Source organism: Lissotriton vulgaris, chromosome 7, assembly GCF_964263255.1.
Source record: "Lissotriton vulgaris chromosome 7, aLisVul1.2, whole genome shotgun sequence".
NCBI classification, from domain to species: domain Eukaryota; kingdom Metazoa; phylum Chordata; class Amphibia; order Caudata; family Salamandridae; genus Lissotriton; species Lissotriton vulgaris.
The window spans coordinates 1,049,328,528-1,049,349,098 of record NC_141695.1 but is presented as its reverse complement, the minus strand read 5'-3'; the positions used below and the strand labels follow the sequence as shown (position 1 = coordinate 1,049,349,098).

Below are 20,571 nucleotides of genomic sequence, written 5' to 3'. Positions count from 1 at the left end.
GGTAGCCATTCTGGTTAGGAAATCCCCCCCTTTTATAGTTACAGACACATGGACGGGCCCACAAGGTACATATGTTGGAGTAACGGGGACTTGGAGGCGCCAGAAGATGACAGTGGTGTCAGTATATGCGCTCCCTTGGTTACAGGCCAGAACCCTCGCAAAGGTGACTGATATTATTCTGCTTACACGGACTCTCTACACGTGGTGGGTGGAGATTTTAATGATGTGGTTCACCCCTCATTAGACAGGTCAGGGGATCGAGTGGACCCCCCGGTACACTCCCCTCTAGCACGATTTATCGACATGGTGGGGCTAACGGAGGCCTGGAGATGGCTCCACCCGGAGACTAGAATGTACTCTTATTTCTCTGGGGCGCACAGGGTGTATTCCAGACTGGACTACGTCTTCCTGCCCCGCTGTGCACTGGATGCTGCGAGCCGAGCAGAATTCCTGGCACGTGGCATCTCAGACCACTCGCCGATGTTGGTGACACTGGGATGGAGGCTAGGGGCGAAGACTGGGAAGTGGAGATTGGCGGCCTGGGATCTCCAGAATAGGGACCTACTGCGAGGATTCCGGGCGGACGTGAAGGTCTACCTGGCAGACAATCTGGGCTCCGTACAGTTGGGGGTGATGATTTGGGAAGCTCTGAAGGCTGTCCTGCGTGATAAAATACAAAATAGGATAGCAGAGGACAGGAGGAGACTGCAGGGGGACATCAGGGACCTGGAAACTTGAATCTTGGAGCTCGAACAGCAACATGTCCTGGACGGGGGAGTACCCGCGCTCCGAAGAGTGCTGGATGCCCAGCAGCAATACAAGGTCCTGATGAGTAATAAGGCCAAGACGCAGGCACAGGCAACATTGCATAGATTATATGACGTAGGGGACAAATCTGGGAAACTGTTCAATCAATCAATCAATCATAACATTTGTATAGCGCGCTACTCACCCAGAGGGGTCTCAAGGCGCCGGGGGAGAGGGGTCCGTTACTGCTCAAAAAGCCAGGTCTTGAGTTGCTTCCTGAAGGAGAGATGGTCCTAGGTTAGCCGGAGGTGGATGGGGTGGGAGTTCCATGTCTTGGCTGCCAGGTAGGAGAAGGATCTTCCTCCGGTGGTGGCTCTGCGGATGCGTGGAACGGCAGCGAGGGCCAGGCTGGTCGATCGTAGCTGGCGGGTGGGAGTGTAGAAGGTCAGGCGGTTGTTGAGGTACTTGGGGCCTAGGTCGTGGAGAGCCTTGTGTGCGTGGGTGAGGCGTCTGAACGTGATCCTCTTGCTGACAGGGAGCCAGTGCAGGTCTCTCAGGTGGCCGGAGATGTGGCTGTGTCGGGGGATGTCCAGCACGAGTCGTGCGGAGGCGTTCTGGATGCGTTGGAGTCTTTTCTGAAGTTTGGCTGTGGTTCCGGCGTAGAGGGTGTTTCCGTAGTCCAGTCGGCTGGTGACGAGAACCTGGGTGACCGTCTTCCTGGTTTCGGTGGGGATCCACCGGAAGATCTTTCGGAGCATGCGCAGGGTGTTGAAGCACGATGATGAGACGGCATTGACTTGTCTGGTCATCGAGAGGGAGGAGTCCAGGATGAAGCCCAGGTTACGTGCGTGGTCCGTTGGCTTGGGAGTGGTGCCCAGGGCAGGGGGCCACCAGGAGTCGTCCCAGGCGGAGGGCGATGATCCCAGGATGAGGACTTCCGTCTTGTCTGAGTTCAGTTTCAGGCGGCTGTTCTTCATCCACTCGGCAATGTCTTTCATCCCTTCGTGTAGGCTGGTTCTGGCGGTGGCGGGGTGGTTGGTGAGGGAGAGGATCAGCTGGGTATCGTCGGCGTAGGAGATGATGTTGAGGTTGTGTTGGCGTGCGATGGCTGCGAGGGGGCTCATGTAGACGTTGAAGAGGGTGGGGCTGAGTGATGATCCTTGTGGTACGCCGCAGATGACTTCGGTGGCCTCGGATCTGAACGGGGGAGGCAGACTCTCTGGGTTCTTCCGGTGAGGAACGAGATGATCCATTCGACTCCAGTGCCTTGTCTTGGATTCCGATGTTGCTGAGGCGCTGCACTAGGGTGCGGTGGCAGACAGTGTGGAACGCTGCGGAGAGGTCCAGGAGGATGAGGGCCGCTGTTTCCCCGTTGTCGAGCAGGGATCTGATGTTGTCAGTGGCTGCGATGAAGGCGGTCTCGGTGCTGTGGTTGGCTCGGAAACCGGACTGCGAGTGGTCGAGGGATCCGTTCGTCTCGAGGAAGGCGGCAAGCTGTCTGTTGACGGTCTTCTTGATGACTTTGGTGGGAAAAGGGAGGAGCGAGATGGGGCGGAAGTTCTTGAGGTCGGTGGGGTCCGCTGTTGGTTTCTTCAGGAGGGCGCTGAGCTCGGCGTGCTTCCAGCTCTCCGGGAAGGTGGCAGTGTTCAAGGAGCTGTTGATGATGTTCCGGAGTTGGGGTGCGATGATGGTGTCAGCCTTGTTGAAGGCGTTGTGGGGGCAGGGGTCGGTTGATGATCCAGAGTGGACTGTTGGCGTGGTTGAGTCGTAGGGAACAGGAGGCGAGATGGGTAGACCAGGTGATGGGCGCGGATGGCCGACCTAGTAGAACAGACACACAGATAGCGCAGGCATTTGCAGCTTATTACGAGGAATTCTATGGGGCTAGAGACCTAGGCTCGGCGGCCGAGATCGATCAGAGGTGGAGACCCCCAGTTTGGACGTAGAGGCTCGAGAGAGCCTGGAGGTAGAGATTACAGTTGCAGAGGTGCGGGAAGCACTTGCTAAGCTACGCCCAGGGAAATCTCCTGGTCCTAACGGGTTTCCCGCTGATTTAAAAAAAAAATGGCGGACCTCCTTACTGTTCATATGTTGGCCTTGTTCAACGGGGCGATGGAGGGGATGCTTCCTCCGGATTTTCGTATAGCCACAATAGTTCCCATCTATAAGTAGGGCAAACCGCCAGGGGAATGTTCATCATATCGCCCCATATTGTTGTTGAACGTAGAGGTAAAACTCCTAGCGACAATCCTGGCCCTGCGACTAAGAAAGGTGATTACAGGCTTGATCCATTTAGATCAGATGGGTTTCTTGCCGGATAAGGCGACTAGGCACAACCTGCGAAGGACACACAACTGGTTGATGGAAGTGTCTGCACGGGAGGATCCCCATGTGTTTCTCTCCCTGGACGCTGAAAAAGCGTTTGATGCGGTCCATTGGCCCTTTAAAGATAGCGTGCTGATAAAGTTTGGATTTGGTCCGAAGTTTCTGAAATGGATTACTCTTCTTTATACAGATCCACGAGCGAGGGTCAAAGTTAATGGTGTGCTGTCCGAGGACTTCCCTATAAGGAGAGGGACCCGTCCGGGATGTCGCCTGTCGACGCTGTTGTTCGCCCTCACCAAAGAAGTGGTGGCCTGCGAAATACGGCAAGATAGACAAATAACTGGTTTTAAAGTTCGGCGTGGGGAGAGGCATGAAGAGAAAATGTCGCTATATGCGGATGACATACTGTTATATATTACATCCCCGGAAGTCTCGATACCGCACCTGTTTACGTTATTGGGCCGATATGGCTCGCGCTCAGGCTATAATATAAATTGGCACAAGTCGATCCTGTATAGCCCTGGTTATGAAAGCTTGGGGCCAGCCTTGCCCGCAGCATTACGGGTGACGACAGAAGGGTTCACATACTTAGGGATTTATATAACAAGCAGCAGTTCTATCTCGTATACGAAAAATATCCAATGAGTTTTTACGAATTTTAATAATAATAATAAAGACATTTATAGAGCGCATGGATTACGCCATCTCGGCGTGTCCCCGCGCTAAGGAGGACGCGATCAGATGGGAGACCCTCCCCCTCACAATGTTAGGACGGGCGGCAATATACAAAATGATCACCCTACCGTGGTTTCTGTATGCACTACAAAACGAGTAATTCCCCCTTCCGCGTCAGGTTTTTAAAGAGATAAACGAGGGACTTAGAGATCTGCTTTGGTTAGGGAAACAGCCCTGGATAGCTCTGGAGACCCTACAGAGGAACCAATATAATGGAGGGATTTCCCTTCCCAATATTGAGGCCTACTACTGGGCAGAACACTTCGCACCAATCAATGACTGGCTACATGCCCCGGTAGATCACCCCACATATAGACTGGAGAGGGAGAAACTGGAACACCGTACATGTCTACACTACATATATGGAGGGAGGGGGAAAGAAGCACCTCTGTCAGCAACAAGGGTGACCGTAGAGCTGTGGGACAGGGCAACAAGACGGATTGGCTGGCAGCATAAACCCACAAGACAAACCCCAATTTGGAAATGTGCATGGCTACGGGAATTACATAAGCTGAGAGGGTTCCGACGATGGGATAATATAGGTATCTCAGTGCCGGGTGACCTCCAGCGGAGGGGAGCCCTGAAGTCCTTCCAGGAATTAAGAGCAGAGTACGGTTTGCACCACACTCAATTTTTTAAATATGCGCAAATATGCCATGCCTGGCAGGCGGAAGAGGTGCTCTCGGATCCCTTGCCGGAATATGCTCCGTTAGAGGGTCGCGTGCTGCAGGACCAGGCACAGGTTAAGTTGGTTTCACTGACTTATAAAACCCTACTTAACAACATGCCGGACGGACTTGCGAAACTGAAAAGTGTATGGGAATCGAACCTAGGGGAGATGGACGCGCTGGACTGGGAGACTGCCCTGATGCACCCTAGGGAAGTGGCAATAAAATCCGACTCCGACTTATTCAATTCAAAATTCTACATAGTCTATTACGATAGATACCGCCTACATTGGATGCGGCGAGCCAATTACCCTAATTGCCTGCATTGTGGACATGCAGAGGGCAACTTTTACCACACCATCTGGGAGTGTGGGGTCCTCCAGAGATACTGGGCCAGAGTACTGAGGGAGCTTGGGGAAATACTCGAAATGACACTATCCCTGGAGCCTAAACTAGTCTTGCTGGGGATAACGAACGAGGTAGATTTGACGCGACCTCATCTAATTTTTCTAACGCTGGCATTAGTGGTGGGCAAGAGGGATGTGGCGCGGGTATGGGGAGTCCTGAACCCCCTGAGGCTTGATGAATGGAGGAGGGGTATGGACATTTATATGGCGGCTGAAAGAGTTGCCTATAAAGCGAGAGGTTGCCCGAAGAAGTTTTATAGAGTATGGGGGAAATGGCGACGTTACTATGGCATGGATGGGGGGCTCTGAGGGGGTAGGGTATGTTACACTGACAGCACTAATGTATAGGGGAAGGACTTGGATGGAGCTATATATTTCGGATATGGATGGCTTGTTCATATATAAATATGAAGTGATATGTTTTGTGCTATGTTTTGGGCGGTGGGTGGCTGGTGGGGGAAGAGTGGGATGTGATGGACAATCTGCTGTGACATGCTTACTATTTTTTCTTGGTTTGAAAATGCAAATAAAAATAATTTTAAATTTAAAAAAAAAAAAGAATGGAGCGGCATATATTATAGGCCCCGGCACTCAGTCTATCACGCAGGACTCACGGAGACAATGACCAAAGTCACTACCTATTGGTATCATACACCGGAACGCCTCCATCGGTTCGATCCTCGCATTAGTGCCTGATGTTGGAGGGGATGTGGGGAACTAGGCACCTTAGAACACCTGCTATGGAGTTGTGACAGGATTCACACATATTGGGCCACAATCCTTGACGATATAGACTCTCACCTCGACCCCCAACTCCCACGCTTCCCAGCTTACATCCTTCTAGGGTTGCCCAATCCACTGATGTACCCTTTGAAATCCAGGAGAGGCCGCCTCATTGCCACCACCCTAGGGGCAGCTACCCAGAACATACTTGCACATTGGCGCTCCCCCCAGGCTCCCCCTCACTTGGGTTGGTTGCATAGACTACGGATGGTCCTGGGTATGGAGAAATTATCTCTCACCTTGGCGGGAAGAGGTGGCGAGATCCCAGAGCTGTGGCGGCCCTTCCTGATCTTGCTTACAAGGGAATTCCGGGAACTGAGCTGCCCCCGATATCTACGGCTCCTCCGCTTGGCAGACACGCAAATCCATGAGAAGCGAGTCCCCAGGCGTCCACGGTAACCTACACTACGCTAGCTCTACTTTCTTTCTTATTTCTATAATTATCATTTGTGGACGGGGGAGGGGGCGGGTGTGGGGGGTGTTTTTGTTGTTCCCCATGTGTTCTATGTGGGTTGTTTATTGTTGACCCGCTCCTACCAATTACTTAGTAAGATCATCTCCGCTGACTTGAGAAGTCTGTATCGCACTGTCCTGAAGGAGCAGGAGGTCCTGCTCCCCATTTGTCATGTTTGAAATGATAATAAAAAGATTTAAACCATAAACACTATTTCTCAATGCCTTTACCAACTCTACACATGGTGTTATAGCATCCCTCTGATACAATCAGGCATTCCACACGAACATAATCATAAACCAATATTTTTCCTATCAACGGCTTAAATATTTTGCACAGTAGAAAGTTTAAGTAGGCACATTGGGTAGAAGGAAACCGGTGCATCACCCCCTGCCTCGGAGGGTAGATAAATTCCCTTGTACTGTATGTAATATCCAGCAATGCCTTTCAAGCTGCGGTGTGGAACAAACCACGGGGTATATCCTAGGGAAGCATGCGTCTAAGATGGAAATAACAGTAACAGTGAACAAGAGAAGCCACCAGTGGTAACGGTAAGCATACTCATCACATCACATCCCGCAGTTGGGTGAGGGATCAGGCTGGTCTGTTCAGGGTGATGTGTGAGATCAATGGCAACCAGTACGTCAGTTGCTGTAGGCCCATATCTATCATATGAATCATAATCAAGTAGCGTGGTTGGTCAGGGCCCCTACCCTCCACGCGTTTCCCTGTTCTATAGGAATCCGGACTAGTATGTGGACGAGTGAGGAGAGCTGTGGCACTGTAAAGTGAGAGGGTGTGTACCATGCATGGCCCAAATGTGACCATTGTAATTCCGTGTGATGTCTGATGGGACTTTGAGGCCGGCCTTTGTTTCCTTCCAGCCAGCGTTTACTTTCAGCATTGCATCTTATGGGTTTTGCCATCTCATAGCTCTATGCTTGTTGGAATGTCTTGATAAAGTAACCATGTTACAAACTAACCCAGAGGTGTCAGGCATGTTTGTCTAAGGCTAACAAAGGTGTGTCACCCAGTCTTGTGATTTCTGCTTTGCACTATTTTGTAACATTTGTACCTATCTAGTTCCTCAAATGTGAGTTAAGAACTCAATGGTAGATTTGGTGAGTGGGCTTTATCAGTTTTCATTCGTGCCAGGCACTGCTTCCAGAATTTCCTAGCAGGGTTTGTCAATCTAAATTGATGTTCAAAGCTATTTCTTTCTTCAAATATCAAGTCCAATGGTGACGTCTCATCCGCTACAGCCCTCACAAGTCTAGATTCCTCTGAATTGGGGTAGGTAAGCCAGTATAACCTGGAGCTCCTAAAACTCTGTATAGGGTTGGTATTTTGAGCTTGTGGAGTGCTGCTGTAGCTCCACCTCTCCCCTAAATGATTTTGATTAATAACGCATTGAAGGCTGTGCATATCTGTCTGGGGGCTTCTTCTGGTGTGTTTGCAAATGAAAAATGCAGCAACCCCACCATCTTAGACAGCGCAAGTCTTTCTATTGCAGACAGTGGCAACCTCTTCTGCAATGAGATTGGTCCTAGAGCCTTGACCAACTAAAGATTTCAGTAAACTCTTTGTCATTTTCCACTACTACAATAATTGCCAAGAATAAACTTTGAATTTATCGCTCTATGCCTTCATTACATTGCTGTTTATACATATATGATACCGGTTGTCATATTATTGATTTGTTTTTCATTCATAGTATCTGGTATTAAATTCTCATTATTTTTAGACTTCCGTTTGCCCTGACATTCTTTCCCTCTTGAGCTGATATGAAACGCATTAGTCCATGGTGTATATTCCCCATCACTTCTTGCAGGTTCAAAGCATTGTGCTGAGGGAGGTATTAAAGGTATTGCATGCTTGGCGAGGGCAGTCTTAGGGAATCTCGGTTCATTTATGTCAATGAATCGATATCTTGGTGTGGTGAGATATTGGTTACCACATGTTAAGATTTTAATCTCACTCCATATGTCCTCCATATGTCTTGGTGGCCCTTTGTTTCTTATGGTCACACTCTATTAAGTACTGACTGATTTCACCCAAGACATAGATACCTGGGGCCCTTTGATGTACTTTAGAGGCAAGGGACTGCAGTGGATATAACAGACCAATGAGAATGGACAGGTTCCTCGAGAAGCAGGGAGATGCCTCTTCATGCTTGTACCTGTTACCCTAGAAAGTTTAGTTTATGAGATGGACTTTATTTTCGCTCTTCCTTTGGATATTGTGCTTTCATAGAGAAACGAGTGCCAGAGATTCGAGCCTAAATGATTCCCTCTACCTGGTAGCACACATTTCTTCCTCTCACCCCTGCACATACCAGAACAGAAGCACTAAGTAAATGAGGGCAGCTCTTTATTGATCTAGAACCCAGAGGATAACTGCTGTATTAATCAGAGACCAAGCTACCGCCCTCTTTAAACCCCAAGGGCGGCTGTCAGTTTCTGCCTGGCTTTGGGTAACGTACATATCCTTCCTGTTGTGAAAGTCACACTAAACTAGACTTTATATCTGTTATTTATATATTTGTATGTTTATCTTTGGTTACAGCCCTGAGGAAGCTCTCATTGTGGGAGCGAAACGCGTTGGCTGATACTCTGATTCAACTGGTTTTAAAATGTGAAATATTTTGATCTAATAAAAAAGTGACTTTTTTATACATATTTGGTCTACTGGACTTTTTAAGTTGTGCACCTCCATCATTGTTCAACTAGACTGGAATACCTAACAGGATCATGAAAGAAGGCTTGGATACAACAATATATTTTCTATATTGTTGCATTTACACAGGTGCTGCTACCCCATAGATACCGGTCCAATTATCTAAGTAGGAAATAACCACAGAGTGATGCAATTTTATTGTGATCAGCCAGGCATGGCATGGGCAGCATCCCAACTAAATGTAACGTATAACACAAAAAAGAAAGGGAATGAATATTTACTAGTGAGAGGGAGGGCTTAGGATGCAAATGACGCTGACACAAGCCTCGGGATAAGATGAGACATGAGCAGGATGTGAAATCGGCAGGAAGTTAGGATGTTGACTGAGGCCGAGGATGTGCATGTGTAGAAGCGGTCTAGCTTCGGTAAGAGGAAAGGTACACTGAGGCTGACTGATACAATTTTTTTTTTAACGATAAATAAGGAAATAAACACTAGGCTAGAAGGGGAGAAATAGAAAATGGGAGAAGTGTAGGGAAGGGAACAAAGGAAGATTTGTGAATTCTTCATGGCATGGAACTCGTGTTGGGGTGATGTTTGTGATGTGCTGCTGGTCGCAGTGATTCTCCCACCCCAAACTGCAGATATCAGTCTCAGAGCAGCCAAACTACCTACAACCAGAGTGAATGCAACTACCTCTTTGCAGTAATGATTTTATAAGTACCTGAACAAAACATTTTTCTCTTCTCTAGGACTGTATAAGAAATCGGGTAAGCTAGTATTTCTTGGATTGGATAATGCAGGAAAAACAACATTATTGCAGATGTTGAGAGATGACAGATTGGGGCAACATGTTCCTACAACACATCCTAGTAAGTGCATTTATAAGGCGTTTGTCTTTAATCATATGTCTGTGTATTTAATCTTATGTCTGACTTATTATGTATGTTTGATAGAGTTCTTGAAGTCCCTCATAATTGTGAAGTGTTTTTTAATTTTTTTGCTATGTTACTTATTACTATTGTAGAATTTCTCCTAGAGCAGTAGTCTGTGAGTCACACTGTAGGAAGATAGACATTTAAAACCTACAGGGATCTTTAGCTTTCCTAGCATGGTGAACACATGACGGGTAAAGCCATTTTACAATTGAATTTTCAATACGATCGTCCTCTGCTAATGTGATTTTCTATTTAAAGGATAACCCTATTACCAGTTACTGAACCTTTCAGTTTGTTTCTTACTGGTCACATACTCTTACATTCAGCCCACCTTCTTCTAAACTAAGTGGAAGACAGAAGCATCTTTTCACAGTATAGGTTTAAGTTAACACCCCACTCGTCATGCCTCCTTTCTTTTTTCTGACTTTAAGAATAGGACATCTTTGCAAAGTGTGTAACCACATTTACCTGCATTACACCTTTCTGGATGCTGCTTTATTTTTCTCTGGTAAACAAGAGTTCCCACTACTGTTTCCATAACGACTTTTGACTAATCTGCATCTTCTCCACCTCAGAGGCCCACCTTAACCTTAGATCATAGCATCGCTGCAACATTCATGGTGGTCTTCCTTAATGGAGGAATACCATATCCCACAACTACTAGAATCCTTGAGGGATTCCCTTTCCATCCCATTTAAACATTATACCTGTTAAAATTCTCTTCTACTCTCTTCAATCCTATTTTTCAATATCTTCCCACACCCTTTTATCAGCACTGCCAGCAGGCACTTATCAGTCAGCACTTACTGTAGACATCACCAACACCTATTTCTGCACTAAAATGTTAGTGATCAGGCACACCCCCACAACTCTCTGCATGTGACCATGTCTCTATTTGCCATATGGCTCAGTGAATTAACACTTACTGCTGTCATCTGCGGATCATGTGCTAAATTCTCATCAAGGCCAAATTCACCCTCCATCCGTCCATGGTTGGTAAACTGAGTCCCATTGGGAAAATCCAAACCAATTTTATGTGATGTGAACCAAGTTATTTTATTTATTGCATTATGTTTTCTGACATTCCACGTAATGGCACTAGGCTCAGCATAAGTTCTGGGGAGATGTAGAGTTTCGCTGCTGTCAGGTTTGTGTCTGTGGTGGCAGGTGGCATGAGGTCTGGAGAGGGTGAAGCTTTCAGTATGCCATCAAAGGGTCTTGGTTTTTCATTGGATGCTAGTGGTCCCAGCACTTGCTGGTTGTTATGGAAAGGTTTCTTTGATAAAATCATCTCAATGATTTTTGGCAAATATGGGAGACTAGACAGGGCCCAGAGACCAGGGTCCATTCCATTCAGAGGAGACCACCCTGAACTTCGATTGTTTTTCCTCCATGTTTCTCCTTGCATTCAGCAGGATCTATCTGGAGATACCCCATCTGAGGCTTTGCTTGGGAAAATGAATGGACAGATTTTGCAGATACTCTGTGCCATTCTCTGTGATTGTCTTGAAGCTCGTGCACGGAACTTTGAAAATAATAATGTACTTCACAGTGAGCTATGAGCATTCTTTCAGAGCTGAATAGTGTCATTTGGCTTCATCATGTTGCAGCATTGTCTCACAGACTCATTCAGGGTGCTCTGTAGTTATCATTTTTTTCTCTCACACATACCATATTGCAGTATTTTATTCAGAACAGTGTCCAAATCTTAATACTTCATGTTCTTCAACAGTAGGAACTTCCTAATAAACACTAGTTGGAGATCAGTGTCAATGATTAGAATTCATTAGCAACGCAGGTGATAATTTCTTGACTCAAAGAAAAGGCCTACCTCTTTCCAAATGCCTCTATGGCGTCCATATTGAACAGCGATTCAAAGGTATAGGCGTATACTGAGGAATATTTAAGTACCCAAAAGTTTAAAACTGAAATGGAGAAAAAAGCCTTCAGGAATTCAAGCAGAGCAGACAACTGGCTAAAATGAGAAAGGATAACTGTAGAAATAAGAATCACCCCAAAGGAACGATGTTACAAAGCACCCAACATTTCAGCCGACCCCTCTTTGAGCTGATTTCTCACGTGACCTGTAAGTAGAAGTAAACAGGAAACGGGGAGCATTTCTTCAACAATGGTTTGGGAGAAGTTCAACCTAACTGAAAATAATTTTTCTCTAAATGTAATGTAAAATCAGACATGGAATATTTGATATATATATATATATATATATTCAGGAGATAATATCTGACAAAGAACATTCTAGAACTACCAAACACTGATCAAATATTTTATCAAGAGAAAGGCACTGTGTCTTATCGCTGCAATTCCATGTCGGATGATGGTCGACAAACATCTTACTGGCATCTATGTGTCGGCTCAGTATCTGATAGAGGAGGAGCAGCCTGAAGACACCTCATGAAGGAACCACCAGTGAGTAGTAATCTCTGCGACAGTACCACCCCAAGACATGCCAGCAGAAATCAAAGTGCAGTTGGCGACCAGAACAGAAAATCCAAATACAGAGGGTAAAGAACTAGACTCTGCCTCTGTAAGTAGCTACTTAGGGCAGATTATGGTGGAAACAGTTCTGGGGGGGTAACAGTTTAAGCTTTGCATTGACTGCTGAGAGCTGACAGAAGAGGTTAAAATCTGCATCAACCAATGTGCCTAGATGCCTCACTTTTCTCACAGATTTTGAGTCATCTCACATCCTTTGACTAGTTGGCAGGTTTCTAGTTATCGTAATATTATCTTGGATTTATAATGTTTCAGTTAGAACTTCCTCTTGCAGATGCTCTGAGATCTTGTTCTGGTGCTTAGGGTCATTCTCTAGTCTGTTGTGGACCTGTGGATCATCTGCCTACATTTATAACAGTAGTTTCATTCGGCTTGTGACCTGGTCCATGACTTTTCTGTAGATTTCAAATAAGGCATGTGCCCAGTTTTCACTTGGAAAGTGGTCAACCCATTTGAAGATGAAACAACGTTCCTCTGGAAGGCTTCCCAAATCACCCTTGCCCATTTCTCTAGGAAATCTAGAAGTATTTCATGGTCTGCAGCTGAAAGGTCAAGTGTAACCCAGACTACAGAATGATCCATGTCAAGGTTATAAAATGATCTTCCTTCATCTCCATCGTGGTGGTTTCTGTTTCTTTGCCTAAAATGCATCGTGATTGTCAGTTGCAAAGTGTAGAGTAAGTTTCCACAAACTTTTGGAATTGCCATGAAATATCTACTTACATAATCTTGCTAGAGAGAGGCTGGACAGAGATAGGTCAATAGTAGCCTTTATCTTTATTGTCTAGTGTTGCTTATTTAGAAAATGGGTGAATCTATCATATTTTTAAGGCTGCAGACCTAACCCTGTTTGAGAGATGTTTTACCACTTCCACGATGTTTGGGGTAAAAGTTCTGCAAGGATGACAGCATGGCATTATTTAAGCTAGAAGATTTGTTTTTCTCGTTAATCCCAAGGATTTGCGACAGAGACATAGGTTCAAAGGTGGATAGAAAGCCTGACTGCTTGGGCAGCTCAATGGTGTGGAAAGTGGATTACTGATGGTTAGTGCAGATGTTTTCCTTTTTTTCTCTTCTTGGCTTGTAAGAAAGTTGGTAGCACTTTGCAGTGTTGAGGCTCAACGTAAGACTTTTTCATTGCGGACCCGCTTATGTAATCTGCCTGTTATTTACTGAATAACTTACCTGTTTCCTTTGCTTTTAATTTCCTGAAACAAAAAGCTTAATTTATGATGGTTGTTCTGACAGATAACTTAGATGTTCTTGGAGATTAAACAAACGTGATATTTTTTTAACTAAAGGTACTAATAATGGACATGTTTTTCATTGGTTTAATATTTTTAGCAGTGAGTACAATAATAGCTTATCTGCTTTCTTTTATACAATGACGGTCACATAAATTGTTGGTTAAGGAAAGCAATTCTGATGAATGTGCTCTTTTCCGAAGTGCACTGGTGATCAAGTTAAATCCATCTGAAGTACTATCTTAAAAAACTGATTATGATGAAGAATTAATCGGAAATAATTTGAAGAAAATATAGTACATTTAATTTACTGAAAGTTCACAAACTAGCTACATGAGTGCGGTACGAATACAAGACCTACGTGAGTTCTGAATGTAAATGATTACTATTCCTAACTGATGACAGTATGCAAAGGACCAGGAGGTGCTTACCACTTGGGTGCATGCTCAAGTAAGGGCATCCATTTCAGCATTTGGCACTGATCTGTTGTCATGTAGTTCCTACTAATCCATATGATCTGCATGTTTGTTGGACAACATAAACTAGGGGCCTGGTGCCTAGGCTGATTCCGGACACCCACGCAGCTATAAATCAGCTAGCTTACAGTACCAACGTATGCCCCCCTAACCTTACCACGGAGCGAAAGGTTTCTGACAACTACTGAACATGACAACCCTGACCCCTTAGGGATTGTGGAAACAGTACAGAACATTTAGCTCAGTCGCCCATGCTCACTTATTCTCAGAGATGTATTCAGAGAATACACAGTGGGACGTTTTCAATATATTTATTGAACCAACATTATTCTTGTATAAAATACATGTGCTGAAATGATTAATAAACAGAAACAGATAAAAGTGATCACAAGCACCAAAAGTGTGAATAGTAGATATATTTCTACCACTGGGCTAAGACAATGTATATACACAAGCATATAAAACAAGGCAGAAATCGAACGTACTCCTACTAAGCAAACCCTACTCTAAGTGTACCCAGAGTGTGTGTCGGTGTAGAGCCAAGAATCCCCCCAAGGAATGATCCAACCCATTACCTGGTGGGAGAAAATGAAGGACCCCTTCTTGGTCACGCAAAAAATACTGAACCTCAGTAAGGACCTATATTTCTTTTTTACATTGAATCAATCTCATCATTTTTAGAGGATGCCAAAGAGAGAACTGTAAAGTATTATTCAAAATAGATTTATTAGTTTTCTTCACATTTTTATAAAAAGTTTTTTAGACACATTTTATCAACTAAGTCAGTCATTGTGTACTCAACCAAAATTTGATCTAATTTACAAACATACTTTTCATGACATAGAAAACATTACGTTAAGGATGCCCTCTAATAACATCTACACTAAACATACATACAGACATACTTACATACCAGTCATACTGTGATCTATTCTAAAATGACTCATACAAAAGACTAATTTATACAGGACAATAGACTAATACATTTGACAATTCTGAGGTGTGCTATGCAGAATACACTAGAGAAATAAGATGGTATAGTTCTGCTAGTTATGATGGATTTAACTAGTTCGTATCCGTGACAACTGATGTTAGGCCGACGTACGTTTCGGTGAGAGCCACCTTCCTCAGGGCCAAAGAACATAGACAATAATGTGTTACACAGAGATTATTAAAAAGGGGTATTCGAGGGCGTCAGACAATTCTTCGGTGATGTAGTTTTGGTAGTCACTGAGAAAATATATTGGCACAGATCCTGGACAGTCTATGATTTGAGACAAGAACTATGTTTATGGCGAAGGGTTTACTATGTTAGATAGACCAGTTTTTTCCAAGGGGCGAAGGGCTTCCGCATGGATAGCGTATGTTCTGGTTTTGTATAATTTCGTTTGATGGTATGTCCTCACATTCCGCCTTTGAATTGTGTACTTATATATTTGCTTTTGCCATGCCGCTGCGGTGGGTTTTATAATTTGTAGACCAAGATATGCCGAGCCCTGGTCTTGACTCGGCAATTTGCGCGATCGGGGGTTCTTGTGACTGCTCCCAGGGAGCAGTCACAAGAACCCCCGATCGCGCGAACCCCCGATCGCGCAAATTGCCGAGTCAAGACCAGGGCTCGGCATATCTTGGTCTACAAATTATAAAACCCACCGCAGCGGCATGGCAAAAGCAAATATATAAGTACACAATTCAAAGGCGGAATGTGAGGACATACCATCAAACGAAATTATACAAAACCAGAACATACGCTATCCATGCGGAAGCCCTTCGCCCCTTGGAAAAAACTGGTCTATCTAACATAGTAAACCCTTCGCCATAAACATAGTTCTTGTCTCAAATCATAGACTGTCCAGGATCTGTGCCAATATATTTTCTCAGTGACTACCAAAACTACATCACCGAAGAATTGTCTGACGCCCTCGAATACCCCTTTTTAATAATCTCTGTGTAACACATTATTGTCTATGTTCTTTGGCCCTGAGGAAGGTGGCTCTCACCGAAACGTACGTCGGCCTAACATCAGTTGTCACGGATACGAACTAGTTAAATCCATCATAACTAGCAGAACTATACCATCTTGTTTCTCTAGTGTATTCTGCATAGCACACCTCAGAATTGTCAAATGTATTAGTCTATTGTCCTGTATAAATTAGTCTTTTGTATGAGTCATTTTAGAATAGATCACAGTATGACTGGTATGTAAGTATGTCTGTATGTATGTTTAGTGTAGATGTTATTAGAGGGCATCCTTAACGTAATGTTTTCTATGTCATGAAAAGTATGTTTGTAAATTAGATCAAATTTTGGTTGAGTACACAATGACTGACTTAGTTGATAAAATGTGTCTAAAAAACTTTTTATAAAAATGTGAAGAAAACTAATAAATCTATTTTGAATAAGACTTTACAGTTCTCTCTTTGGCATCCTATAAAAATGATGAGATTGATTCAATGTAAAAAAGAAATATAGGTCCTTACTGAGGTTCAGTATTTTTTGCATAATTTGTCTCTCCCCCCTCGGGACCTAAACCTACTAGGGAGAACTCTTTCTCACCCCTTCTTGGTCACAAAATGGACACCCCTCACAAGATGTCAGACCGCTGCGTGATGAAGTCTCAGCATGCAAGGACCTTCCGTGTCAACTGAAGTCCTTCCTCTCCTAATCTATCGGGATGCCCATCTTTTATTATAGAAAGCTGCCTTGCGATGTGTGTATAGATTAGTGAGATTATGGATATGTAGCTAGCCTTGTTCTCCCCAAGAATGAACATAGGGACGACATTTGTACATAGTGTGTGAAGAGACCTTGTACACAGGGGCGGATCCTCCGCTATGGCGGAGGAGCGTCACTCCACTGCTTTTAAGCAGTGGGAAGCAGAAACATAAAATGATAATAACTTTGCATTATTTTCATTTTAGTCAGCTTTCTGCTGCTTTGTGGCTGGGTGACTGGACGGGGCTGCTCTGCAAGGGAAAAGTGGTTTGCCCACCCCTAAGTGTGCAATGACTGTTTGGTCGGCCCTCTTGGGCTTCCCAAAGCAGTCATGTGCACTTTCCCCGTTCTCCATGCTACCTGCATTAGAGCCTGCATGGAGAACGTGCCCACCCGTACAGCCCCTGGCTGAGCGCCGTGTCACGGCGATCAGACCAATCACAACACTGCATTGCAGCGTTGTGATTGTCTTAGGGGAGGGAGCCTGGCTATCTGCTTCCTGTTCCTGTCAGAGACAGAGTCAGGAGAGCAAGAGCAGAGAAGACGCGGACCTGGCCTCAAGGTAACTGATTTTTTTTTTAATGTTATGCCGATCCCTAACCACCCCCACCCCCTGCCTTACCACCAGCAAGCCATGCCGGCGCCACTGCTTGTACATGATGTTCAGGGCATTGTGATAATTTTGTGCGAAGCTAGATATGTAAACAAGTTTAGTTTCAGGGAAACTAATCCATCATTGTCGTGCACGCAAATACTTGCAAAAGGTCACTCTTAAAAAATAGGACAATGTAAGAAACAAGTTGCTTTGCTGCATGGGCCTAACTCGGAAATATAACACTGAATATCAATTCTGTTCTCCGGCATGAACAAAGAGCCGTTTTCAGCAAAGTTTAGTTTGGCAAGAGCAGTGAGTTTATTGTCAGTCATACCCTAGGGCTCCGCTGATAAATCTGATACAAGATTCATTTGCTCAAGGTGCGGTAACCCAATATTTGGTTGTAAATAAGGTAAAGGCATATTTACTCATATTCCCCAATAATGATATACTGTTAGTCTTGCCCGACAGCTGCTTCATTATAAGTCAGTAAAGCATCCTGAATTATAACAGACTACTTGCCAGCGGTCTGTGACCAAAAAGAGATAGAATTTTTAAGGTTTGAAAAATACTAATTAGAAAAATGATGACGCAAAATAGGATTTTGCTTTTCGTAGTACCTATGTTTTATTGTCATACAGGAAAATAGGAAGAGGAGTCTCCTTACCTGAACATCTGTGATGTATATTCGGCCTGAGTGAAATTTCCTGCAGAACAAGTTTTAGCGTAGGCGCCTCCATTGCATTTGTTGGTCTTACTTCAGGCGCTGCTACTGGCGTTTCAGATTCAAGGTCTGTTGGGAAATCTATGCAGGTGACATATTGATCTAGTTCAGTGTTTGTAGCCACTTTGCATGTTTAGATTAAGCCTAGAATACAACACACTTAAGACTATAATAAGGACTGGCAGAAGGTATAATCTTTAATATTTAGACATTTTGAAGCTGTCGACTTTACCTCCCTTTATTAGATGTGCTTTTCGCCTTTCTTTTCATTTTCTCCAACAGTGAGTCCACAGTTTGGTCTTTCCGCTTTTGCCCTGCCTCCAGACTTGCCCTCGCATGTGCTTTGTTCTCTTGCCTCTTTATCTCTGTGCGGTTCTTCTTGCTCTCTCCCTCCTCCATCCCCTACCCTCGTCCCTGTGGGCTCCTATTTCTTTCCCTCTGTGTCCAGGAGTAAATGGACAGTGGAGACTACACACCCGGTGGAAGGGCTCCGGAGCCTGCCCCGTCTTCACTGCCATTCATTTGCTCTGACCACTGAAAGGCTGCTTGCAGTGTTGTCAGTACCAAGCACATGGGCAGAATCCTGCCTTGAAAAATTAGTAGAATGAGAGGCTTAAATCTGTGAGCAGTAGCCACCCGCTCCATCCGTAAGGTTGGCAAGGAAGGTGTAATGCTCAGTCTATAAAAGAACTCACAGGACGCTCCCTGTTTGTTGCCAAATCATAGTGTTAAACCTTAGTATCCCTCCGAATGATACAGTCTGTGATGGATCCCAAGCCACCCATAAGCATCCCAAGGGGCGGTTACTCTTCGCCGGGTAGATAGGGCAAAGGTCTCATAAACGTTTTATAGGTTCATCATTTGTTGTACTACTGTCCTCATTACGAGTTACCCAGATTTTTCCTACCCTCATAGCTATTGACACTATGGGTATTGGTGACCCCATGTTGGGGAAAATATGGGCCATTACGAGTGGGACCCTACGGGTCCCCATAGAAATGAGGAATTATAAGGAGAATTACCAATTCCTGGGCCATTTCAATCAATAATTCCTTATTTTCCCAAGGTTTTCAGACAACGATGTGCATTTGAAAGTAAAAACATCTGCAGGAACACAGTGGATTGCATAATTCAGATGGGACCGATAAGTGCTGCTACCAGTTCCATTGAAATTAAGAGGCCACTTGTAGTGGTGGCCTTAGTAGGATAATTCAGTCAGCAGGCTTAGGAGGAAATATAAAAAATTAAAGTGAGTGAGATAATACATGTACAGAATTACTGGTTCTAGAGTAAATTCCTCTAGTGGGTTTCTGCATGTTCACAACATCCAATGAGGAAAAGAAGCGAAATTGACCATCACAATTCCTGCCACATTGAGAAGATACTATTTTTCTCTTCAGAGTTGGATAATAAGTTCCTGGTGGTGCAGCGGTGTTGCAGCAGTAATATGCTTGGCAGGACCGCAGCGGTCCCGCCAAGCATATCACAACTTTCCTCACCTCCACTAATTTCATGGCGGTTTGTCCTCCATGAAAACAATGGCGGTGAAGACAGAAAGGGGGCCTATGCCTCACTCCATGTGGATGCACACAGTGGGGCACAACATGCGCCCCCCTGTGTGCATGCACCCCCAGTTCCAGCACGGCATGGACTTCACAGTCCATGCCAAACTGGAATTTCCTCTAACGTTCCCATTGTGGTTCACTTATTCTTCATTCACTCTCCATCCAACTGTTGTATTTGCTGTCAGTCAACAGTGCAGCCTGTAAGTGTCAGGCTAATGTGCTCTCGTTATTTACCCTCAGAATGAAACGGCCCTAGCTGCTGCATCATGAATCCTCTGAGGTCTGCTCATGAATTTATGGATGCACCCACTGGGAACAGCAGTACTCCAGCCTGGCTGATCTAATATCCTTTGCCAGGATACCTCTGTTATTGTACTGTGTTTTTTACGTGGTATACTGATGGATGCTTTTTGGCCCTCTAGAGATTAGTGTTTATAGAAATTCCTAGGGACATTTTCGCTTCAAAATTTAGTTGTCAAATTGCATTTTGTATTGGTACTTCAGGCACTTTCTACTAATCTTGAGACAGGAGTACCCAGGAGTACCCAGGACGGGAAACAACCTTTACAGCGCAGTCATTACATAACACTACCTTTACATAGCTGTCATTACATCGCAACATCCTTTACCTCGCATGTTATTACAACGCATGCCATTACATTGCATGTCACTATAGCGCGTCATTACAATGCATGTCACTACAACGCAGGCATTACACCGCAAGTCATTACAATGCATACCATTACAACGCATAGTACCCTTACACTATCTGACACTTACCCTACTGTTGCACTCACTGGAGTTAGAATAGTAATTTTTACCCCTACACTATCCAACACTTACCCTACTGTTGCACTCACTGGAGTTAGAATAGTAACGTTTACCCCTACACTATCCAAGACTTACCCTACTGTTGCACTCAATGGAGTTAAACTGGTAATTATTACCCCTATACTATTCAACACTTACCTTAAATGCAATGTAATGGTATGCATTGTAATGGTA

General features: G+C 44.7%; 1 protein-coding gene across 2 annotated transcripts in view; it reads left to right on the top strand.

The window, feature by feature from the left end:
• Positions 1-20,571, top strand: part of SAR1B (secretion associated Ras related GTPase 1B) — a 470,631-nt gene that overhangs the window by 234,550 nt on the left and 215,510 nt on the right. For both annotated transcript variants that reach the window (XM_086931492.1, XM_086931493.1), the window contains one exon: positions 9,548-9,667. In XM_086931492.1, coding sequence (XP_086787618.1) covers positions 9,548-9,667 — 120 coding nt within the window. The remainder of the gene's footprint in view (positions 1-9,547; positions 9,668-20,571) is intronic.